The sequence below is a fragment of the Enhydra lutris genome, unplaced genomic scaffold, assembly GCF_002288905.1.
Source record: "Enhydra lutris kenyoni isolate GAN:26980312 unplaced genomic scaffold, ASM228890v2 scaffoldscaffold45, whole genome shotgun sequence".
Classification (NCBI taxonomy): Eukaryota; Metazoa; Chordata; class Mammalia; order Carnivora; family Mustelidae; genus Enhydra; species Enhydra lutris.
In genome coordinates, this window is record NW_019154129.1 from 11,798,309 (window position 1) to 11,823,055 (window position 24,747).

At 52.2% G+C, this 24,747-nt stretch overlaps 1 protein-coding gene across 1 annotated transcript in view; it reads right to left on the reverse strand.

Annotated features, from left to right (window-relative positions):
* Positions 1–4,091: 4,091 nt before the first annotated feature.
* Positions 4,092–24,747, reverse strand: part of LOC111156185 (SEC14 like lipid binding 5) — a 36,442-nt gene continuing 15,786 nt past the window's right edge. The window contains exons 5-16 of the mRNA XM_022516905.1: positions 23,599–23,727; positions 22,759–22,951; positions 19,420–19,532; positions 17,187–17,376; positions 14,493–14,581; positions 14,331–14,401; positions 12,682–12,853; positions 9,073–9,207; positions 7,922–8,056; positions 7,158–7,385; positions 6,082–6,260; positions 4,092–4,200 (exon numbers count right to left, since the gene is read on the reverse strand). Coding sequence (XP_022372613.1) covers positions 4,092–4,200; positions 6,082–6,260; positions 7,158–7,385; positions 7,922–8,056; positions 9,073–9,207; positions 12,682–12,853; positions 14,331–14,401; positions 14,493–14,581; positions 17,187–17,376; positions 19,420–19,532; positions 22,759–22,951; positions 23,599–23,727 — 1,743 coding nt within the window. The remainder of the gene's footprint in view (positions 4,201–6,081; positions 6,261–7,157; positions 7,386–7,921; positions 8,057–9,072; positions 9,208–12,681; positions 12,854–14,330; positions 14,402–14,492; positions 14,582–17,186; positions 17,377–19,419; positions 19,533–22,758; positions 22,952–23,598; positions 23,728–24,747) is intronic.

Sequence of the window (24,747 nt, forward strand, 5' to 3'; positions counted from 1 at the left end):
GAAGAAGCTGTGTGAAGACAAGCAGGACGAGGGCAATGCAGCCACAGGCCAACGCGTTCCCGGTGACTCCAGAAGCTCCGAGACGTAGGAAGCGTCCTCCCCTAGTGTTAGGAGGGGCACTTGCAAACGCCTTCATCTCAGACTTCCGGCCCCCAGAACGGTGAGGGAATCCGTTCCTGTTGTTTTAGGCTAACCAAGTGTGTGGGAGTTCGTTACAGCAGCCCTAGGGAACTACTACTGTATGTCTGCGCTTTATATATAAAATGTTATATTTTGTATGCGTCCCCTTTCCCCCAAGAACCAACTCGCAACCCCTTGAGGGTGATACCACCCCTGCTGAAAATGCTTTTGCGTCTTATAAACAGCAGCGGAGTAACTCCTGAAGAAGCCCAGGGAAACCCCCAGGGTTTTAGGAGGTAGACGACTGAGGTATATCCGAATCGAAAACGTTTAATGCTTTTGGTTGGAGCAAATGATCAGGCAAACAAGGAACATCGTGTTTTATTGGCTGAAATAGAGTGTTTGGAACAGAATTATTGTATTCTCATCAAACAATTCATTTTACAGGAGGAGCAATTCCAGAGTGCAGGGTGGGGCGGGGGTAGTTCTCAGAAGCCCCGTATTTCAGCCTGTAGAGAACATTCTCTAGCCAGTCGGGGAAGATACCACTCCAAATGATGCTCTTCCAGATTTAGTGGATTTGCTCAGAAAACGCAAGCAGTTGCTAAATGGGAGAGGAAGAGGGAAATTATATCCCGACACCCACTTTGCCCCGGATGCTCGTGGTGCCGAGCCTTCTGTCCCAGGAGAAACAGTGGCAGGCGGGCCTCCTCTGGAAGGAGTCTGGAGTGTTTGATTGAGAAGCCTTAAGTCATCAGGCTAACCTCTGACGTTTATCGTGTGCTTTCTGTGTGCTGGGCACTGGGCTTGCGGACTCTACAGCTCCTCTCACTTGTCCCACGACAACCCAGTGAATGAGGTAGGCACATCCCCATTTTACAGATGAGGAAACTGAGGCACAGGGGGTTAAGTCACCTGCTGGAGGTTACACAGCTAGTGAAAAGAAGGCTGGGGTTTGAACCCTGCCCCGTCTAAATTTTAAGACCCAAGCTCCTAAACACAGTGCATGGGCAGGATCCTTTTGCTAGTGGGTTGTTTCTGTCCTGATCACAACAGGTTAATGAACAAGAGGGAGAAAGAAACCAAGCCAAGGAACTTCCAACCCTGAGGTTTAGGGAAATACAGAAGCCAGGAACTTGGCAGCCCTTGGATTTTTAATTTCACACCTCCCAAAGGTAGGAAAGACCTACTGATTGATGAAGCTCCAGCTTGGGCCCCAGAGACCTCCAGCAAGGGAGGGGGACTGCAGCAGATGCATCATGGCTGTCTGCTGCTTCCGTGGCCCACCTTCCCTTGTCCTGGGGTGATCTGCTCTCTCCTAACCCACTGCTGCTTCTGGAGGAAATGGCAATCACAAGACCCGCAGCCCCTTGGCCAGTACATCTGTAGGAGTGAGCACTTTACTCAAACAGGGCCAGGCAGAGGCTTCTTTGGGATTTGGAATAGAGAATTCTCTCAGCCTTAGAGATTGTGAATCCTGTGGTTGTAGACTTGGGGCTGCTGGCAGACACCTTTCCCACTAGGCAGAGGAGAGGATGAGACCAGCCTGAAAAAAGATACAGAGCTAGGAGGCCTGGGTAAGTTTGAGAGGATGAGTATATGAGCCTGAGGACACTACGCTCCTGGATCCAGCCATACCTGAAACAAGCACGCCCTTAGCCATCCCAGTTACAGGACCCAGGGAATTCCCTTTGCTTAAGCCAGTTTGAGCTGGAGCCTTCTCATGGGAGAAAGAATGAGCTCTCGGGAGAACTGAGAGGGCCTGAGGCTCATCCCTTTTTTCCAGGCTGGAGAGGTCACAGCAGATCCAGGTTTCCGTTCTCAAGCCAAGTATAACCCCAAGTCAAGGAAAGGCTTCTCCATCCTCCCCTGGTGCTGGTCCTAGACAATTAATGTATGGGGAGTGCTAGGACAGCTTAGCCCAGAATGCTTCTAGGGCACACCTGGGTTTTAGAGGCAGGTGAGAAACTCATCTAAAGACTGGTGCAAATATCTCAGATTCCTCAGTGATTAATGCCTGGTGACATGGGAGCAACTAGCTTTGAGAACGTCCCCCGTCTCCCCCTACCACTCTCCCTCATGTGCACATACACCTTGATGCAGGATGCGGTTTTGGATTTTGTTTCTATACCTGAGGAGCAAACAGAGATGGATGAGACTCCCTCCTTGGAGGGAGAAGGATGTCTATGAGAAGGTAGCTCCTTCTCTCTGCTCCAGGTTTGGGGGTGAGGCTGGTAGGCAAGGAAATCCTTGCTCTTCTTGTTCCATCATGCTGAGACTACATGGAAGCATCAAGCCCACGGTTGCAAGCCTACCCCTTGGGCAAGGCCCAGTGACTCTGGGTGTTGACCAGAGATAACCCCCAACTGTAAGGAAGGCTACAAGGGAAGAGTACCAGTGAGCCATCTGGGCCCAGATTGGCCCCCCAGCTGTTGATAGAGCCATATTTGTGAGGTCCCTCCCAGGCAGATAATATGAGTGACAGTCACAGTGAGGGGGTAGGGTAGGGACTGGGGTAGCCCCATCAAGGAGCAAAGTTGTATTGCCTTTACATGGTAACAGTGGCCCCGTTTTGCCAACAGTCCCAAATGCCTAAGGGAAGCTGGACAGTTGGATTTCTGTATGAAATGCCCCCAGTTTTTGAATCCCTCTATAGGCAAAACAAAAGTCAGATCAGTCTGCAGGCTGCCAGTTAGTAACCTCTGACTTGTTGCCTTTTTGGAAGCCCCGGAAAGGAGACGTGTCCTCAAGCCCCAAGGATACCCAAAACTTTTCATGCAAGAACTCAGGGAAAGTCTGTCAATATTGAAGCTGGTTGTAGGGGTCAGGTTTGCCCTGGGGTGGACACAACAAAGTCACAACCTCCTCCTCCCCACAGGGGAGTCCTGGTGCCATGTTGAGATCCTAGATCCAGCCTTACCTGAAGCAAGGACTCCTGGACTGGCCAGTTGAATGTGATCATGACTGGTTACCCTTTTGAGTGGGTCTCTGTGACTTACAACCAAAAAAGTCATAATTAAATTGCTCCAAGGAAAGAGAAGGACCTCTAGAGGAGTTTAAAGACAGCCAAAGACACTTCATCCCTGCCTGGGCTTCCCCACCCTCCTCAAGTCAGTGGTGGTCAGGCTGCCTTCCTAGCCAAGTGCTGGAAGATGGGTTTCAGGCCCGGGTGGGCTACTCGCCACAGAAAGTGACCCTGTAACTCATATATCTGCTCAGCACGCATGTCTTGGGACCCAGGGCATTGCTTTGCAGTCCGTTGTGAAAGTCATTTCTGCCAACCCAGCATTCTTTCCCTCTTCTTCCTGTGGGGCACCCCAGTATTCCTAGAGGCAACTTCTTTATGCTTTTCAAACCAGGTGGTTGGCGTCAGGAACAGGCATTGGTCCAGGTAGACCAATCGCTGAAACCCCATCTTGGTATGGTAACTGGCCCAGATCGGACACAGGACCCTGTCGGCCAATCAGTGTTCTCTGGTACCCTGGCAACTGTGATTGGTTCAGGGACCAGTGTGGGACCCAGGCAGGCTGATTAGACTCCATTCTGGGAGCTTGGATGGAACTTTGGGAGACAGAGGTTCTCATCTGCAGCTGAGCTGGGGGAAGGGAGGGACCCTAGTGGTAGTGGGATCCCCTGCATGGGGAGGGCACCTGAGAAGGCAGCTGCCCCCAGGGAAAGCAGAGCCAGGGATGGAAAGGGGATGCTGAGCCCGATGATATCCCTGAGCTCCCGGACCAGGCAGACCCAAAGGTGGCCCAGCCACTCCCTGGCTTTTCCTGACGTGAAGCCCAAAGAAGATCATTCCGTCCTTGCATCCTTGAGAATGCGTGAGCTGGATCATTGCCATTGGCTCCAGATGCCCCAGCTTAGTCAGTGTCCAGACCCAGGGCTGCAGCCCACATGGTCCCAGACCCCATGGACACTTACAGACCTGGGAGGCAAGCAGGCTGCCCCACAGGGCTCAGTCCCAACTATCTGGAGACCAGGGGGCTGCTGTGGGACTGGCCAGATGAGGAGGAAGTGGTGGCGCTGAGCTGGGAGAAACCGCTGGTGCAGGATTCCAGGCTGGACATGGAGCCCCTGGGGAGGAAGGGCATCGCACACACATTACCTTCTGGTGGAGACACAGGCTTGGGGGCCCCGCACAGCAGTGGAAAAGCTGGTGATGCTGCAAATGAGGCCCCAGGGCCCTTTCCACGAGGCTGGTAACCACCCCAGGCACAGAGGGCAAGTGCGGAGGGAAAAGCAAGTGAAGCTGTGATGAGAAACAAGGCTCCGCCCATTTTCCTGCCCCACCCCCAAAGATCCCCACCTGCCGCACACCATTCAGGAGCTTCCATGAGCTGGGGATCTAGCATGGCCCAGAAGGTGCCCCACGGCCTGGGCAGTCCCCAGCCCTATCTCTAGCCTAGGCCAGGCCCCTCATCCCATGCTCTCACAAAACGCTGTGCTGAGACCTCCGGCACCTCCCAGCTGTGTGACCTTGGACAAGGACCCAGGCTGGAACATCGGCATGGCATCCACTGCTGGTTCATAGTTACATGCAGGTGTGATCGTGTGGCCTCCTGCTCCATGACGGCAGCCTCTGTGTGTCTGGTCCCCCAGGGCCCAGCCCAACGCCTGCCTACTGAGGACGGCCAGGAGCTAGCCCTTGACCTGGTTCTCTGTGAGCTGTTGAAGGTCAGGGCTGCAAGCGTCCCCAACACGGACCAGACCAGGCAGGCTGGCAAGCAGCATCTGGCCCGCCCTTTAGCTGCCACCTGCCCTCCTGGAGGCGGCAGCCCCTGGATGCTCGTGTCTACGGGGTCTGTCCCCTGCACTGGCTGGTGCCCAGTGCCCAAAACAAGCTGCTTCCCAAAGAGGAAATCACCAGCCCTGCCATGCTGTGGGGCTCTCTGTGGAGTGAAGACACTGGCCCAGTATCTCTCACACTGGGCTGCACGTGTCCTTAGGGCACTTGGACCTGCACCTGGCATGTAGATACAGATGCACACCCTCCTGGAGCCTCGATTTGACCCCACGGTAAAGAATGTAAAGCATTAATTTTAGAAGGAAACTAACAGAGGGACTCGGTGGTTCAGTCAGTGGATCTGACTCTGGATCTCAGCTCAGGTCTGGATCTCAGGGTCATGAGTTTGAGTCTCTTGTTGGCCTCCACGCTGGGTGTGGAGCCTACTTTTAAAAAAAAGAAAAAAAAAGTAGGAAACTAACAGAGCTATGTCATGAAGCAGGAAGCAAAATGACATTTGTTTTTAAAAGATAAACTGTAAAGCCGTGAAGAAACTGCCAGCTCCATCTCGTCACCCTCTGCTTCATTTCTGCCATCAAGTGCTTTCTGTATGCCTCAGGGAAGGGCAGGCTTCCACCAACCACTTCTTCCTGATGACAACTCCGGATGCGGGGGGTTTCAGCGGCCCCCGTTTAACTGGTGGGGAGGCTGAGGCTCAGACAGCTTAAGTGACTTGCTTGAGGTCACACAGCAACCAGGAAGCGCTGGAGGTCTTAGCCACCACTCTCTCGGAAAGCAACACTTGGGGAGAGGTGTCTGTGAGACACTATTCTAGAATGTTCTAGAACAATCCAGACCCTGTGTTATGGGTTTCTAGGAGTGAGAGGAGGTCCAAAGAGGAGGGCTTTGAGCTCCCCTCCCCCCTGCCATCGATCTGGTATATTGGGGTTCTGTCCAGAGTTTCATTGGAAGGGGACGTTCTGCAGCTGGAGCAGGATTTAGACATAGCGTTGGACCCAACTGCTCACACAGGTGCTGAACCACTGGCGAATTTTAACAATACCCATGCTGAGGCCCCGCCCCTGGATAAGCTCAAAGGCACGTGGGAGAAATGAATCCAATGTCACCCAGCCCAGAAGGAAGGAGCCTCAGAAGCGCTATGGGCCTGGCCTGGAGGAGAGCGGGGTGGGGGGGGGGCTTCCTGCCCAGGATCCCCGTCCAGCCCCTCCTACCTGAAGTCCTCAGACGCCAGCACCTCGTAGTAGTAGAGAAGTTTGCACTTGGGGCCGGGGCTGTGCAGGGCCGTCAGGACATCCTCCACCCCCGGGAGGCTGCAAGCCGCATTCCCAGGGGGGCTGTGCATTTGCCACTGGAGCAAATAGATACCAGGCCACCGGGTCACATGGGAGCCCTGAAACACAGCAGCCCTCCCTGAGGCTCTGGTCCACGTGGGGGCGGACGGGAGCCCCTTGCCGAACCAATCCAGGGCCTCCTGACGTATCCTTGACTCCTCCGCCGTTACCCCCCTATCTGTGGGGGCTGAGAGCCTCCCTCTTATCGGGTGGGAGTGGAGGCCGGCGGGGGTGGAGCTGCGGTTGTAGGAGAACAGGTGCAGGTGGTTAAACACCTGGATTTTGTTGGGCTTTTGTTCTGCTGCCCCAGGAGGGATCTGGGCAGGGAGCTGGCAGGTTGGTTAAGGTTAGTGGAGGGCCCGGATGGCGAGAATGGAGGTGTTAGTTGTTGTAACTTCAGGGGTTATAGAGGGGCTATATAGGGTGCTAGGGGTGCTGGTGTGTGAGGTGCAGGACAGCCTGCTGCACAGGGACCCTGTGTGAGACCTGCCGTGCTCACTGGAGCCTGTTTGTGCAAGGTGGGTGGAGCGGGGCTGGTGGTCGAAGACTTGCCAACACTGGCCTCCAGCAGCATGTGAGTAGCGGCGGGGCGGGGTGGTTCATGTTCCAAGACACATCTGAGTTCTGTTGCCAGTGTTAGGGCATCTCTAATGCTCTAGGTTCTGAAACTAACACATCAGAAATCACTGGGAGAGGGTAGGGGATGCCGAGTCCGGGCCTCATGCCCAGAGGTTCTGAGTTAGGCCCCTGACATGGGGCCTGGTGGTCTGAGGTTTTGACAAGAGTCCCGGGGGATTCTGAGAATGGGGCCCTGGGGTCCCCAAAGTCCTCAATCTGCCCAGTTCTTTCTCCCTCACTGTCCTACAGGGTCGCTGAGGTCGAGGGCCAGAACCCCAGCACACAGTGAACACTCAATCCTGTACGATGAATGAATAAATGAACAAAGGAGCTCAAACCTGGATGCTCTCCCCTTCCCGGCAGACAAGAGGGGCTTCGACACGGCTGTAATCCACACCTAGGACCCAGCCTTTGTCCATCAGCTGCCCGCCGACCCTGGCCCCCGGCTCCTGGCGGCCAGGCTGGGGCATCTGCTTGCTGTGGTACAGGCTGAAGACCACGTCCCCTCTCAGGATGTCAAAGTCCCAGGTGATGACTGATTCCCCCTCCAGAATCTCCACCGCGACCTGCATGGAGGGTAGGGGCAGAGTCTGGAGTCCCGTCTGGAATCCCACCAGGAGTGGGGAGCTGGGATGGGGAGGTCAGCTGTAGGAAGTGCTGTGGGCTGCCCACCTGGGTCTCCAGTCCCCACTGTGACTGTGAGGAGGATGGGCTGCTGAAGCCCCCAGCTTCCACTGTCTAAGAACTGCTCTGGGGAGATGCACCTGTCTCTGTCTTGAAACGGCTAGGAGGTCCCACCCTGTTGCGGGGTGGGTAATCCACAGCCGAGTCTGACAGAGTACAAAAGGCCTGTCCATCTGTCGTGCTCTGCACAGCCCAGTGTTCCCCTCGGGTCAGGCTGGGCGAGACTCGGCGCACCACCCCTGTGCTTACATCCGTCCCCACGCCCACCCTGCCCCACCTCTCCTTACAGGTTTCTGCTGAGAACTCATCCTGAACACATCGCTGGCACAAGAACCCTGGCCTCAGGCTCTGCTTCAGGGGACCCTGGCCTAAGACAACACCCCAGCCCAGCGTGTCCTCCCAGGCCAGGTCCCAGCACCTCATGGGGGGCCCCTCGGAGCACGCTGGCCGACTGGTAGGTCTCTCTCCACTGCCGCAGCTGGTCCGTGTGCTCCTGCTCCTCCTCCGTCAGATAGAGGGACTTGGGGACCAGCCCTCCTTCAGGGACATTACACTGGGGGACAAAGACAAAGGTGGCAGTCCTGGCTGACTCAAAGAAGGGTGCTCTGTGACCCCTGAAATTGCACTTGTCACAGTGACCCTTTAGTGAATAGGGAACCGGGCTTCCATGACCTCATTGACTCTCCAGGAACCACAATGCAGTAGGAGCTATTATTCTTCCCATTCACAGAGGAGGAAAATGGAAGCTCAGAGAGGGCAGGCCACTTGCCCAAGATCACACAGCAGAATGTGGCTGAGCCTGGGCACAAACCCATGTTTATCAATCCCCCCGCTGGGCTCATGTCTCTTATTACCATGCTGGACTTACAGGCCCATTTGCTAAACATAAGTCATGCATACGTATCTCAACAAGTGGAAAAAATGGGCAAGCTTGGCAGAATTCCTAGGAAATGCCTTTTTTAAACTCAAAAATCAGGTAAACTTGGAGTCTGGTATTCTGTTAGAGAAGGAAGAGGGGCTTGCCTTCCCATAGCCAGATGAGATAAGACTGTCCTGACCCAGGGTCACCCCTTTCTGTGACACCTCACCCCCAGGGGGAGGCAGTAGAAGGGGTCTGTGGCTGCCTCCCCTTCAAGCAGTTGGCCGATCTTCCCACTCCGTGGAGCTGTGGGTTGGGAATAAATCCCTTTGGGTACACCAGCTCCGGGGTCCAGACCACTGGGCTGGGAGTCCCCTGTCCCGGCAGCAGAGGGCGCAAAGTCAGCAGGTAAACTGGGCTGCGTAGCAACATACTGAATGGGGAATACCAAGATAAACCCTTGATGGCCTGGTCTCTGCACTTCCAGAAACTTCCATCTGGATCACTATGTTGATCCACAAGGTAAGGTCCCTCCTTGGGAGAAGACTCACCTCTCTTGGGGGCAGCTTTGGAAAACAAGGCCTGCCACCACGAAGAGAAAGTGTGACCTCTCCAGGTGTCAGCACCCACACACACAAGGGCGGGGCCCCACTGCAGCCTCTGCGCGGACCTCTGCAGCCCCACCCCAGGGCCTGCGGCCACACACTCACCACACATTCTCCCCCGAGGAAGTCGGGGATCACTTCTTTATCCAGGTAGTCCACAAGGCCTCCGGGGCCCTGGTAATTGCTGCCGCTGTAGATGAGAAACTTCTGCCTGGTGTTTTCATTGATGAAGGGGCTGATCTGAAGTGGGGGAGAGGAGACAAGATGGAACGGGGTGTTTGTTTGTTATGTGGAGATGTAACACATCACAAAGAATTAACCACTTTATTTTACTGGTTTTTTAAGTTTTAATTTATTTAAGCAATACACCCAGTGTCGGACTTGAACTCGTGACCCTGAGATCAAGCATCACATGCTCTTCGGTTCTTTTTTTTTTTTTAAGATGTTATTTATTTATTTGAGACAGAGAGAGCAAGAGTACACGTGCACGATCCAGGGGCAGGGCAGAGGGAGAAGGAGAAGCAGACTCCCCAGTGAGCACGGAGTCCGACACCCGGCTCGATCTCAGGACCCCGAGATCATGACCCAGGCCAAAGTCAGACGCTCAACAACTAAGCCACCCAGGAGCTCCAACGTCACACGCTCTTCTGTCTGAGCCAGCCAGGTACCCCAGAATTAACCATTTTAAAGCGAACAGTTCAATTGCTTTTAGTTTGTTCACTATGTTGTAGAACTACCACTTTCCTGCAATTCCAAGACTTCTCATCAACCCAAAAGGAAACCCCATTCCTTTTACACATTCAGACACATCAGCAGTCCCTCGCCATGCCCCTTGCCCAGCCCCTGGCAACCACTGATCTGCTTTCTCTCTCTATGGATTTGCATGTTCTGGACCCTTCGTAGAAATGGAAGCACACGACACGTGGCTTTTCGTGTCTGGCTTCTCTCACTCAGCGTCATGGTTCCCTAGTTCATCCACATTGGAGCCCAGGTCCCTCCTCATTTCTTTTTATGGCTGAGTAATACCGCACTATATAGATGATGCTGTTTCGTTGACCCCAGATGGAAAGAATTTCAATACTGAACTCAGTCGGTTGTTTCTCAAAGCACCCCCCACCCAGTGCTGGTGTGGTACGTGACGAGATCTGTAGTTGAGGCAGGAAGGAAGGACTTGATACTGTCGGGGCACAGGCCAATTCAGCAAGGAATGCCACAGGTGGAAGATGGACAGGGAACTGGGAATGCCACCTGTGTGCTCACTGTCCTTCAGCCTCCATCCTGGGAAGCGGTCCCCTGCGGGCCTCGACAACTTGGCTCCATGCCATTGACTTTCCGTCTTTTGTGGCCATTGGGCGGGGGTGGGGGGCAGTGGCAGAAGATGGGGATTGGGAACAGAGAAAGAGGCCAGGGTACTTCTTCCCCCACTCCCGCCCACCTCAGTGCCCCGGACACCCCCACCCCCACTCCATTCCAGCTCTCATGGGGTTCAGTAACATTGTCATCCCCTCTGCTTGTCCCTCCGTCCCCAGGGGTGGTCAGGGCTCACTGCAGGGGCTAGCTCATGGGGCCTCTCCATCCTGCCCATACCTCTGCCAGGAGTTCTTTCATGTTACGTCCCCACTAAGCCATTGGGGTGAATCCCACTTCTGGCCAGCACCCTAAATGGCTCCCACCATCACCCAGTATCCAAACAGCAAGGGAACATCATTTTCACAAAGATCAGTATATTTCAAGATAAAAAGCTTTACGAGCAGGTCCTGCCCGTCCCTCCCACAGCTCCTGCTCCCTGGCCCAGCCCCAGTAGAGCCTTGAAGTAGCCACAGGAGCCAGAGAATGTTCTGCCCCAGAAGTCTGCTCACATCCCCTCCTGTTGACAATCCTCCATGGCTCCCTAGTGCCCCAGGACAAAGCCCACCTTCACCACAGCCTGGACTTGGCAGGCACTGGTCTCTGAGCATTTCCCCAGCCTCTGCCAGGGCCACCAGCCCTTTTTCTTTTTGCTCCAACCACTCCAGACTGGGTTTTCAGGTTCTCAAAAGCATCAAACACAATCCTGCCTCCAGGCCTTGGCCCATGCTATGTGGGTTGCCTGGCCTGTCCTTCCTCCCCACCCTTCCCTGCATGACTCTTGCTCCTTCTGAGGGTCTCAGCCACAAGTCACCTCCTCTGAGGGACCTTCCTCAGTTCTCCAATCTAAATTACTTCTCTGCATCACCCACTGCCTGACTTAGCCTCTCCAAGAACCCTGCCATCCTCACGCACAGGGTTCTTGGAGAGGCTAAGTCCCAGGTTCCCTGTGACAAGTCCCTTGTCACAGGGAACCATGAAGCGTTGGCTTGTGCGGGGTTATCTGCTTTATCTCTCCCCACCCAGTGACAGTGGTGGGGAGACACAGAGGCTGGCTTGTTTATTCCAAATCCCCAAGGCCTGGAAGGTGTCTGGCACATAGTAGGTGCTTAGTGAAGCACTGAATCCACTTAACTCTCAAATGTCTGTCTGATTGAACCTCAATTTGTAGTAGAGGTTCTCTGGTTTTCTGGGACGCTGAATCCTTGGAGGGGGCCTGTGGACCAGCAGCAAGACCCCAGTGGTTTCCAAGTGCCAGTGACAACCTGCTCATGGTGGTGAGATGGAATCAGGGCATTGTGTCTAGCCAATTTTTAATGGAATGGAATAGAAGAGTGAAGAGGGTAAAACCATCACTTGCAGATCTGTTTCGTGTGTGTGTGTGTGTTGGGCTATAACATAATGTATATTTCTTATTGTGGGTCTTGGATAAAATGTTTTAAAATCCCTACAGCAGGGGCGCCTGGGTGGCTCACTGGGTTAAGCCTCTGCCTTTGGCTCAGGTCATGATCTCAGGGTCCTGGGATCGAGCCCCGCATCGGGCTCTCTGCTCAAGCGGGGAGCCTGCTTCCTCCTCTCTCTCTCTCTCTCTGCCTGCCTCTCTGCCTACTTGTGATCCCTGTCAAATAAATAAATAAAGTCTTAAAAAAAAAAATCCCTACAGCAATAAATAAATAAAATATTTTTTAAATAAAATAAAATACGGACAGCACAGAATCCCAACACTCCTTGGAGCCGACTCACAGGAACCCCAGGGATGCTGTACTGTCGAGTGCGACTCCAGTGTTCACAAGCAGGACAACAGATACATAAATCCTGGTCCACCCATACGGCAGAGTCGTATTCAGACATAAAAAGGACTGAAGGACTGATCCGAGCTACAGCACGCATGAATGGGGGATCAGCACGCTCAGTGAGACGCTCAGTGAGACGCTCAGTGAGACGCTCAGTGAGACGCTCAGTGAGAGTAATCAGATGCAAAAGACCTCGTATTGTATGATCCCACTTACGGGACAGACCGCGAACAGGCAAATCCATGGAGACAGAAAGCAGCCTGACAGCTGCTGGGAGCTGGGGAGTGGGGAGCGGTGGGGCTGCTGATGGCTACAGGGCTTCCTTCTGGTGTGCTGATAATGTTCTGGTGGGATGGTTGCACAACTCTGTGAATCTACTAAAAACCACCGAATTCAGCACTTGGAAAGGGTGAACCTTATGGTTCATGAGTTCTACCTCAATAAAGCACAGGGCATCATGTCTTTGAGCCCAAACTTAGGAGAAATGACACGGAACAAGCAGGCAAAGGGAACCCCCCCCCCCATCTCGGCCATCTCTGCCTGGCAGGGGCCTGGCCCGGGCGCCTGCTCTCACCAGCGTCCAGAGCACCGGGAAGACGCGAGGGGCTCGCACGATGAGCAGCCGGCCCAGGGTCTCAGGGTAATTGTCCTCCACCACCTCAATCATCCGCAGCAGGGCCTTGACCCCCGGCCGCCACAGGTGACGCATGTTGAGACCCTCCAGGTCCACCAGGCAGGTCCAGGAGCTGCGACAGAGACGGGCCACTCACTCCAGCTTGCTCTGCCACCTCCCAGGGCTCTGACACCCTCAGGGAGTCTCGGGGGCTGGCAGACAGGAAGGGATGGAGAGACTCAGGAAGGCAGGGCTGGGAGTGGAGGGGCAGGACAGTCTCATGGAGGCTACCACCCCCGACCCTCAGCTGGGGAGGCCATGGGATGAGTTCAGTGCCTGGCCTCTGAGGCTAGACACCTGAATTCCAGTGTCCCCTCCGCCCCCGAGAGCTGTGTGACACGGGCAACTTCCTCATCAAGACAGTGGCAGTGACACTAAGGGTCCCCATCTGGAGCAGTTGTTAGGATTAAGTGAGATAGTATGTGTAAAGCGCTCTGCAGGGACGGGCCATAGCAGCACTTGATAAAAGCCAGTTACTGCTATCAATTGTTGAAAAGGTGCTGACTGCTAAGAACACACACTCCAGAGCCAGATGGCCTGGATTCAGATGCCAGCTCTGCCACCTGCTGTGTGGCCTTGGCCAGGTTCCTTGACCTCTCTGTGCCTCCATTTCACTGGTACTAATTCATTAGGGAAATGACTGTTTTACCACAGCAGCTAGTCCCCAGGAGCCTCTCCATCCTGCCTTTGTTCCCTTCATCCAGCCCACACCACTGCAAGGAGTCCCTCATGACATCCTGTCATCTGAGCCATCTCAGATGAATTCCACTTCTGAGCAGGACCCTGATTGACCGATTTCTCACCCCAACCAATGTATGTCTCCTTAGGAAATCTCCAGACAACAAAGGAACTTAATTTTCCCAAAGATCGGGCTACGTTAGGATAAAAAGCCGCAACAGCAAGAGCAGCCTGCCGCTCCCCACGCCCCGGGCTGTAAGAAGGACAAGGTGAATCAAGTACTATGGAGAACACATGCTGAAGAGCCAGTGTTACCCCTCGACAGTCATTGTTTTTAATGATACGTAAAGAAACCCTGGGACTCGTGATATGACTCCCACATTACAGATGCGCAAGCTATTGTTCAGAAAGGTTCAGTGCCACTGTAAGTACTCAGTTGGGGGAAGTCAGAGAGGGACGGTGGTTCCTGGATGTGCCGTGACACCTGCAAGTCCCCCTGCCTGGGAGACAGAGTCAAGGTGGCACTTGGTGGGGGAGCAGAGCTGGCCTCACAAAGCAAGATCGAGGGGGTGATGGGGCACAGGGCATCATGTCTTTGAGCCCAAAGCAGACGGGAACAGGTTCCAATCTCGGCTCTGCCACTTACCCATTTCGCAACAACCTTGGATGAGCATCGCCCCTCTGAGTCTCAGTTTCCCCCTCCACAAAGAGCAGGGACAGTAACAGTCCCTGCCTCACAGGATCGTTGTGAGAATGAAGAGAGGACATTTCTGTGAAGTACCCAGCATGCTTCCTGGCCCAGCGTCTACGCCCCATGAACCTTGGCTGTTTTTACTATTTCGGGGGAACTGGCTCCTGGCTGGGGTTCTTGCCTGATGGGACGGCCAAACTGCTTTGTGTTCCCTTCACATCTCTTCTGTCCCTCCTCATTGACAGAAAGAACCTGGAAAGTAGAGAACGGGCTGGCAAACGTTCTGGTGGCTGTTCCGCCCGCGGGCAGCCCTGGGATCCGGAAAGTGGGGACCCCGACTCACGTGTTTCAGCAGCGTCTCCTCCCCCACAGCCTTCATCAAGCCTTTGGTGTCCATGTGGCCCAGGCGCAGGATGTAGAGGGGGCGGCCATCTTTGTAGGCGAGGGAGGCCGAGCAAAGAGAAGGGACATTATTTCAGGGCTGGTAGGGAGAGGGCAAGACCCAAACTTCTCCTTGGAGGAGGCGATGCCAGGCTGTGGCTCAGCCTGGCCCCTCCTGTCCCTTTATTCGCGGATGTTCTGCCTGCTCCCAAGAGGGGCTGACACCAGTTATGGCCAGAGAGGCAAAGTGTCCAAGGGTCAAAGAGATTTGCATCACACAGGAAACCGGGTGAGGGGCACGGGATACCTTTCTGTACGACCTCAGCAACTTTTCTGCAAACCTCTCCTAAAATTAACCGTTTACTTTACAGCTTTTTAAAAAAGAAGAGATGAACCGTGTTAGGAAGGAATATGGAGAGAGGGGATAGTGTTGGCTCTCAGCTTTCTGTCAACCAAAGCGAATAGGAAAAATAAGGAAGTGTGTACGAATACAGTCGATTCTTGTTGTTCATGGTAGTGATGTTTCTTTCCTAAAGTCACCTTGAACACTGAGTTAGGGAACAATGAAGCATCGCTTTGAGGAATAATATGGGGTAAGGTCCCTGCGAGCCTTGAGACATTACATTTTTGTTAACTGATCGATACATAACCTTGTCCTGAATTTATTGAATTCAGGAGCTCTAGCCTCAGAGGCCATGCTCATTAAGGACACCTTATTGGGTATAAATTGTTGATTCATCCACATTGTGAGCTCATGGCCAGAGGCACAACACTCAAGCCTTAAGAAGCTTTTCTAGGGGCACCTGGGTGGCTCAGTGGGTTAAAGCCTCTGCCTACAGCTCAGGTCATGATCCCAGAGTCCTGGGATCGAGCCCCGCCTCGGGCTCTCTGCTCAGCAGGGAGCCTGCTTCCCTTCCTCTCTATCTGCCTGCCTCTCTGCCTACTTGTGATCTCTCGCTCTCTGTCAAATAAATAAATAAAATCTTCAGGAAAAAAAAAAGAAGAAGAAGCTTACCTAACACACACATTTTCTCTGTGAGGCATATCACAGCCTTCTTGTGCTCGGGAACACTGGCCAGCACTTTCGCACTTTGCCTTTAAACAGCAAAAATCACACACACACACACAAGGCACAAAATTGCCAAAAGAAAAATAAAGCTAGTACGAAGTGGACTTTAAAAAGGACTCTTGTTAACAGTATGAGAGCTGAAACAAAAAGGCAGAAGGACATCCTGGGGACACTTAGGTCAGACAGCTGATTTTTTGCCACTCTGAGCATGGTCCTAATTGACCACAGAAGCACCCGAGTATTGATTTGGGGGTTACAAATAAATTTGCGTGAGTAGGCAAATTCGCCAATATGGAATCCATGAATAATAAGGAACGACTGTGTATTAAAATAAAGTGCTCCAACCGGTTCTCCAGGAGAATCAAGCACTCACCCTAATCAATATATGTGAATTTTTACTTAAAAGGCATTGAAAAGAATAATGGGCACAGGCATCAAGGGCAGCTTGGTGAGAAACTGAGGGAGGTTATTTGTAGTGGTTGAACAGTGTCCCCCCAAAATTCACGGGCACCCAGAACCTCTGAATGCGACCTTATTTGGAAATAGACTGCGGATGAAATTAGAGAAGGACCTCCAGAGGAAATCCTGCTAGATCAGTGTGGCCCCTAAATCCAGTGACCTGGGGTCTTTCTAAGAGGAGGAGAGGAGGGGCACCTGGGTGGCTCAGTGGGTTAAAGCCTCTGCCTTTAATCCCAGGGTCCTGGGATTGAGCCCCGCATCAGGCTTTCTGCTTGGCAAGGAGCCTGCTTCCCCTTCTCTCTCTGCCTGCCTCTCTGCCTACTTGTGATCTCTGTCTGTCAAATAAATAAATAAATAAATCTTTAAAAAAAAAAAAAAAAGAGGAGGCGAGGACACAGAGAGACAGCCAGAGGGCAGCCATGTGAAGACAGGCAGAGACTGGGGTGACATGACCACAAGCCAAGGAACGCTGGGAGCCCCCAGGAGCGGGAGGAGGCAGGGAGACACTCTCCCCTACAGACACTGCAGGGAGCATGGCCCTGCTCACACCTTGAGTTTGGGCTTCTGCCTCCAGAACTATGAGAACATACATCTCTATGGCCTTAAGCCACCCGGCGTGGGGTAATTTGCTTCGGCAGCCCCGGCACTCATGCAAACTCATGCAGTCATCACGTGTGGGGTCCCAAAGATCAAAAGCAAGGGGCGGGGCACCTGGGTGGCTCGGTGGGTTAAAGCCTCTGCCTTCGGCTCAGGTCATGATCCCAGGGTCCAGGAATCGAGCCCCACATTGGGCTCTCCGTTCAGCGGGGAGCCTGCTTCCTCCTCTCTCTCTGCCTGCCTCTCTGCCTACATGTGATCTCTGTCTGTCAAATAAATAAATCTTAAAAAAAAAAAAAAAAAAAGCAAGTGTGGGTTAAGGCTGCCCCTGAGTGAGAAATAGTGCTTTGAGCCCAAAATGCCCGGCCCTACTTTCCCCATGGCTGGGTGAACCCCAAGGTGAATCTCCAGATACCCAGAAGAGTCAAAAGGAAAAATAATAAGAGGCCAACCTGAAACGCGACCTTCAAAGCACCTTTGGCAGTGACCAAAGTGTACGACGCTCTGCATTATGGAGGTAAAGGGACTCACCTATGTCCTGGTAGTGCCAGCCCCCTGCGTAGAATTCCTCCAGGAGGGCAGGCGGTTGCCACGTCTGGAGGAGGAGATCCACCTGGTGCTGCTTTCTCCAGCTCAAGGACTGGCAAAGCATCTCCCGGGCCTTGTCCAGGTGGAAGTCACGGGCCCGCAGGAACCGGAGGATATGCTCATCTTTGGGAATCTGAGAGAAGGAGAAAGGGCGTAGAACGGTATTCCCTAACCCACGGACAAAATTATGGAGAGCACGTCTCCTGTCTCCTCTGCAAAATACGTAGCTGGGAAGAGGATGATACACTTAACCATGACGCAGTCTAGGGGTGAGCTGTAGGGGAAAATCTGCGAGTTTCGGCTGCCTGACTTTCTTCCCTCCCCACATACCTCTTTTCTTTTGGGGAGCTGCTTTACTTCCCCACTCCCCAGCACCAATCCTGGTTTTAGCTGGTGTTGCCAATCAGCACGCCACTCCCAGGGCCTCAGGGGTGGCACAGCCCGATCACGGCACGTAGACAACTTAAATCAGAAGAATGGGTCGTGAACCCCTTTCTCTGCAGTGGCAAAAGGTGAGTCTACAAGCCACGGGCAGCCACAGCTCCAAGCTCAACGGGGAAGGAAGTCCAACGGGGATGAAACAGAAGCAAACAGATACAAGATAACAAGATACAGATACAAGATACAAGAGCTCAGCGGTCCCAACGGCATGTGAGCCCTGGTTCAGGACATCCCTGAGACAGGTTGCATGGCCCCCTGGGCGAGGCTGAGTGATGTCCCTTCAAAATTCATATCCACCCAAAACCTCAGAATGGGACGTTATTTGGGAACGAGTCTATACTGATATAATTAGCTAAAATGAGGTCGCACTGGCATAGGTAGGCCCCACTCCAGGAAGGGAGTTGGGACACAGACACAGGACACACAGGGGTAAGAAGTCCACAGGACGATGATGGAGGCAGAGATGGCAGCGGCGCGTCTAAAAGCTGAGGACCAGCAGCAGCCACCAGAAGCCAGGAGGGAGGAGGCATGGCCCAGATCCTCCCGCGGAGCCTTCAGAAGGAACCAACCCTGCCCACGCCTGGGTTTCAGACTTCTGGCCTCCAGAACTGTGAAAATACGTTTCTGTTGTTTCGAGCCCCTCAGTTTGTGGCATTTTCTTTCAGCAGCCCTAGAAAATTAATACAGCCTGCTCAACAGTTCTATGGGCCAATAAACACTCCTCTCCTTATTGTTTGCCTTGAATCAAGGTGCATTCCTATCACACAGAACCCAGAGTCTAACTGAGAGTCTAACTGAGAGGCCGAGGGGACAAGTGAAGACCCTGCCAGCTCTCCTTCCTTTCCTTGGGCAAATATCAACAGGCAAGAGAAAGCCAGCCCCAGGGAAATCTCCCCTTGCCTAAGTGTTCATCCCGAGCCAGATACAACTCTGGGCACTTAACATGCCTTGTCCCTCGTAGTTCAGTCCAGATGGCAACTGCCAGCATTATCCTGCTTTACAGATGAGAAAACGGGCAGATAGGTTAAAGCACAGCCCAACATGAAAGTAAACTCCCCTGTCTGCCCCTCTGTCTCCCTTGTCTGCCCTGCCCAGCCTGGGGAGGGGATAGGAAGGAAGGGCAAGCTGGATGTTCTTACTCAGCAGAGCTGAAGGTCAAGTCCGTGCTTGGGACCTACAAGCATGATGGACATTCATGGGATAGGGCTTAGAGTCTGGGGTCGCAGCTGGGGGAGAAGAAGTTATCTTCCAGTGAGGCCAGCACCCCGCAATGTATAAGACCTCCCCCCCCACCCCATAGAGAACTGTCCAGCCTCAAATGTCAACAGTGCAGAGGATGAGAAAGCCTGTGATCAGCGGTGCACACAGCATATGCGTTATAGATGAGACAATATGTGTTATATGCGTTATAGATGAGACAATACATAATAAAAAGGAGGCAAATAGGGGAGGTGGGTGGGGGGACGGGATAACTGGGGATGGGCATTTAAGGAGGGGGCCTGAAATAATGAGCCCTGGGTGTCGTAAGCAACTGATGAATCACTGAATTCTACCTCTGAAGCTAATAATAAAGTATACGTTAATTAAGTTGAATTTAAATTAGAAAAAAAGGAAGGTAAAATAGAAGTTCCCAGGATTGCTAATGACATCAGCCTGTTTACCCCACCCTTCTGCCACCAGGGCCTGAAGTAGCTACCATTGAACGGGCTCTGGTAGTCCCCAGCTCTGCACCCACCTTGCCTTTGTGGGTCTCCTGCAACCAGTGCCGAAGCTGGATCAGGCAGCTCTCCTGCACGGGTGTGAGATGGCCCAGGTACCTTTGAATATAGTCTGCATCCAGCTTGTCCCCTGCGGGAGAAGATGGGGGAGTTCAGGACCAGAGGGCAATCTTCTCCACATTGTCTACTCTTTCTGGAACCCTCATCTCACTGGCCACCTCAGATCAGAAGCGTCGGGTACAGTGGCCCTTTCACCAAAGAACAGCCACGGGGGTTCCACACCCTCTGGTCTTGCCGACCCATTTCCAAGATGGTTATGAAAACTCATGGTGGGGCCGGCCTGGATCTCACTGTGGCAGGTGATGTGTCCTTTGACCCTTGGAAATCCAGGTAATTCCCACACACACCCCCCCCCCGGAGCTGTTCTGCTCTCTGAAGATTATTAACAACATGTGCTCATTGTTTCCAGACATGCGTCATCTCAGGGAGCTCTCCCAGCACCCCTGTGAGGCAGGGGCACTACTGTCCCCACTTCATGGAAGACAAAACTGAGGTCAGGAGAGGTTAAGTAGCAACAAAAGCATGCAGTGCCCCATCATAAAAGAGATGGTCCGTAGGTACAGTTCCTTTTGCCTTCCCACCTCCCGGCCCCCTTGTGGGTTTGAGGCTTTTCATAGACAGAGCCCTGACCCCGAAATACAGCCCAGGAGTTGCACAGATCATTCCCAGTGTTCAGTCCTGTCCAGTTGCGTGATTGGGCTGTTTGGGGTCAGCATGTTCAGGCATTTAGAGGCTGGGCTCCAACCTGAGGTCCCGGTACCCACTCCTAACTGCCGGGGCGGCAGATGCCGGCACGGACATTAGCATGCGAGCATCTCAGCAGCAGGTAGGCGGTCCACAAGATCAGCCCCCACGGGCACAGCCCGTTCTCTGTATGCGCAAGAAGAAAATAAGTGGGATGTGTGCACAAGCAGCAGTAGGACCCAATGGTTCCCTCTAACATAAAAACAGTCCAGGCTGGAGGTCAAAAGGCATCTGGGTAAACAGAAGCAGGAGAGATGCTGGTGGTGTAGGGGTGGGGGAGCCTCAGAGAGGCTGGAGATGAGAAAGGGGCTTGGAGAGGATGAGGGAGAAAGCACAAGGGAGGCAGGAGATACCAGCATCCTTCCGGCCTCTGGGCAGCTGTGAAGGCCCCTTTCTCCTGAGCACAAAGGCCCAGTGATTCAGGGCCGGGCGGAAGGGGCTTGACTCTGCCTCTCGCCAGCCATCCCAAACACCAGCCCTGCTGCTGGACAGCACAGACGGACAAGGGAGGAAAAGCCTGGTGCAAAATGAGGAGGGCACAGGGCATGACCACCAGACAATGTGCACAAGAAGGGGCAGAAGTTTTAATTTTTTAAATATTTTAGAAGTGCACGTACCCCAGTAGCCAGCTAGTACATATACAATTGGTACAGAGTAAATGTTTGTTGAGTGAATGAATTTTGTTCTCCCTAAACACTGCCCCAGATGTATTATTGGTTACATGGCACATGTCAAAGGAAGCCAAGCCCTACACTTCAGTGGCCCCCAAGGAAAGACCGAATCTTCGTAAGCACAAATGCGTATGGTTAAAACTGAATTCATGGAGTATATGTAGTTTTGAGTCCTAGGGATTTTTTTTTTTAATTTTAACATTATATTGTGAACATTTCCCATGTCAACAAAAGTTTTAAAATATGACAAAGGGCTAATAGCCTTCAGTACAAAGAGCTCTTACAAAGCAGTAAGAAATCAATGGGAAATAGGAATCAAGGAATCAATAGGAAAATAAAAAAGTACAAGAACAGAGATTCACAAAAAAACAATATGGAGTCACTAAAAACAAGAAAATAATATTTGGCCCCACTCGTCTACCATTGGTCACTGTTTGCTTTCAGTTCATATTTTTTAAAGATTGTATTTATTTATTAGAGAGAGAGTACACGAGCGGGGAGGGGTGGAGACTCAGAGGGAAAAACAGAAGGAGAGGCAGAGGGAGAAGCAGAGGGAGAGGAAAAAGCAGACTCCCTCACTGAGCAGGGAGCCCAACTTAGGTCTCGAACCCAGGACCCCGATCATGACCCGAGTGGAAGGCAGACGCTTAACCAACAGAGCCACCCAGGCACAGTCTCGTGGGGAACTGGAGTGAGGTCAGGAATAGACACAGCTATGCCCTTTTGGGGAGAACATTGATTAGTACAATGTCTTTGTAAGCCTAATTGGTAAATCAGCCAAAATTTTGTCTGCATATAACCTTTGACCCAACAATTCAACTTAAAAAAAATTTTATGCTATGGGATGCCTGGGGGGCTCAGTCGTTAAGCATCTGCCTTCGGCTCAGGTCATGATGCCAGGATCCTGGGATGGGGTCCCACATTGGGTTCCCTACTCAGCAGGGAGCCTACTTCTCCCTCTGTCTGCTGCTCCCCCTGCTTGTACTCTCATTCTCTCTCTCTCTCTCTCTCTCTCTGGAAATTAAAAAAAAAAAAAGTATGCTACCTATATGCTTACATAAATATAAAAACAACCTTAAGTAGAAAGATATATTATTTATATTTTTAAGTGGAAAAAAATTAAAAACCAGAAAACTAAATATCCATTAATAGAAGATAAGCTAAATTAACTAAAAATAATCAATAATCAATACGTGTTTATTAATAAGTTAAGTTATGGTAGGGCCCAAATACACCGTAAAATACTGCAAGGTGCTGAGACAGAAACAATGATCCAGAAAACTGTTCAAGCAACATCAGGAATTGAAAATAAGCAAAACATCCAGTAGAATGTATAACATGCTCTCACTCATTCAACATATAAGTTATACACGTCTGCTTGCCTGTGTATGCATGTGTGTGTACGTATTATGTACGTATAAATGCCTAGATAGTTTCAGGAATTATAAGCACAAAACTATTATGGCCTCGAGGGAGAAGAAAGGAGTCTTACTTCCTAATTTACATCTTCCAAGAAATTTGAGGTTTTTTCCCTACCATCATCATGCCTTACTCATATAATTAAAAATAGTAAAAGACAACAACAACAACAACAAAAGGAGAAAAGGGCAGCCCTGAGGCACCAGATCAGGTCAATTCCTGATTTAGAAATAAACCAGTTCTGGCTCTTGGGCCGGAAGGGAGAGAGGGTGAAGCTTCGGGAAAGGGAGGAAGCTGACTCATTCCAGGTCCCAGACCCGTTCCCAAGGGGACGCGCAGCAGTTCTCCTCCCACGGAGTGAGCAAACCCTAAGCAGGTTTCCGGGGACCGGGTGGCTGGCAGGGGGGAAGGGGTGGCCAAAGGCAGAGACCTGGCCAGCTGGCATCCGCCGCAGGGACCTACCCTCGGTAAGAACCGTCTCAGGAGCAGGGCCTGGGGTGCTGCTGGGCCTGTCAGCCTGCAGGGAGCCAGCATCCCTCGGGCCAGCCTGAGAGCGGGCGTCCTCCTCTCTGACGGGGGCAGGCGTCCAGCGGGGAATGTGAGAGGTGCCCTGGGAGATGAGCTCGTTCAGGTAATGCTCAATCACCTCCTTCCCCTGGAAGCCAGAGAGATCAGAGGCACATGAGCACCAGGGCAGGTGAGCCCGTCAGCCTGTCACGCCCACCTGGCTGCCGTCCCGACCCTGACGTGTGGCTATCGAGCAGTTGCAATGTGGCCAGTCCGAACAGAGACGTGCCACGAGTGTCAAATACAAACTGGAAATCCAAGAGTTAGTGTGGTACAAAAAAACATAAGAGAGTTCATTAATAAGTTTTCTCTGGATAATACGTTGGATAAAATATACTGTTAAAATGAATTTCATCTGTTTCATTACCCGTCTCCTCAGGGACGGGTCTGAGATCTTTACGCAGCAATCAACTGGGGCAAAGCACCAGAGAAAGCCCTTCCTCTGTCCCGAGTTCACTGCACAAGCCCCAAACATCACGGAGCTTCAGGATAATGATTATGGTGTCTCCATTCCCGGCCGGGTGGTTTCCACTCATTATCTTGTGTGTTATGGGCATTATTAGGATACCCATTCTATGGATGAGAAGACTGAAGCCAAGGAAAGTTAAGGATCCATCTTGCCCGATGTCACTTGGGTTGTCACTTGGGTGGCAGAGCGGGTTTTGAACCAGGATGGCTGGCTCTGAGGTCTGTGTACCTTCCTCCTTGTGACTGACCCAGGAGCCCGCCTCTTACCCTCTTGACGTTGGCTGTGTATTGCTTCATGGCGATCTTCTCCAGGGCACTTTCGAAGCCAAAGAAGGACCGGATATCAAGCGAGGCAGACTGCTCAAAGCAAGTCCACTCTTCATTCTCAGGGTGGACCTGAAAGCCAGGCAGGGGTGATGATAAGGTCCCAGAGTGGGGATACCACGCCCCCCCACACTCTTGGTGTTGTGGGCCCAGCCAGAGCATATAGCGACAGCACCTGGGGGGGTGGAGCTCCTAGGGCAGGGGGAGGGGCAGCAGCCTCGCTCAGAGAACAATGCAAAGTGGTAAAGAACAAAGAGCCTTCTCATGAGGGGACAGGAGAAAGTGGGTCTGGTATGTGCGTGCCTCTCCCTTAAAAATTGTTACAGAATGATATCTTTAAATGAGTAATATATTTAATATTTAAATATATATAAGCAAGTTAAACATAATTAGTATATATTTTAGGTATATATTTTAAAGTATGTGTTATATATATATGTATTATTTAAAAAATATATATATATATATATGCAAACTTTGTTGACACAGCGACTGTGCAGGCCCAGGCTTAGTACTTCTCAGACTTCCGTGGGCAGAAACACGAGCGGGGAGTCTGCTAAACATGCAGCTGTCTGGGCTGAATGGGTCCAGGGCATGGCCTGGAAACCTGCATTTCCCAAGCAGCCTCGGTGATGCTGATTCAGCTGTGGGCCGAACTCACTCTGAGAAAGAGTGCACTAAAAACGATTCATTAAAAACTGCCACCCGCACTTTCCTATAGGTAAGCATCTGAACATCCTGGGCCCAGTTTCCAGGGGGTCCCAAGAGGATTTGAAAATATGGAAGGAAAAAGCAATGGGCATTTCCTGGATACCTGCTGTCTACAAGGCACCAACGCCAAGTGCTGGGGACCAGACTGATGAACAAGGCAGTGCCCTGCTACGGAGGAGGCTCCCCCTGAAACACCTCTAATGCACTATAGTTACGATGTCGGACTTATCATCATGAAAACCACCATTTGGAATCTAGCAGAGGCTAAGGGGGCTTCACCTACAAAATCTCATTTGTTCCTGCCAGCACCAGATGAGGTAGGTTCCCCTGGCAGAAACCTCCGAGGCAGCCTAGGGAGGGGAACCAACTTGCCCAACATCA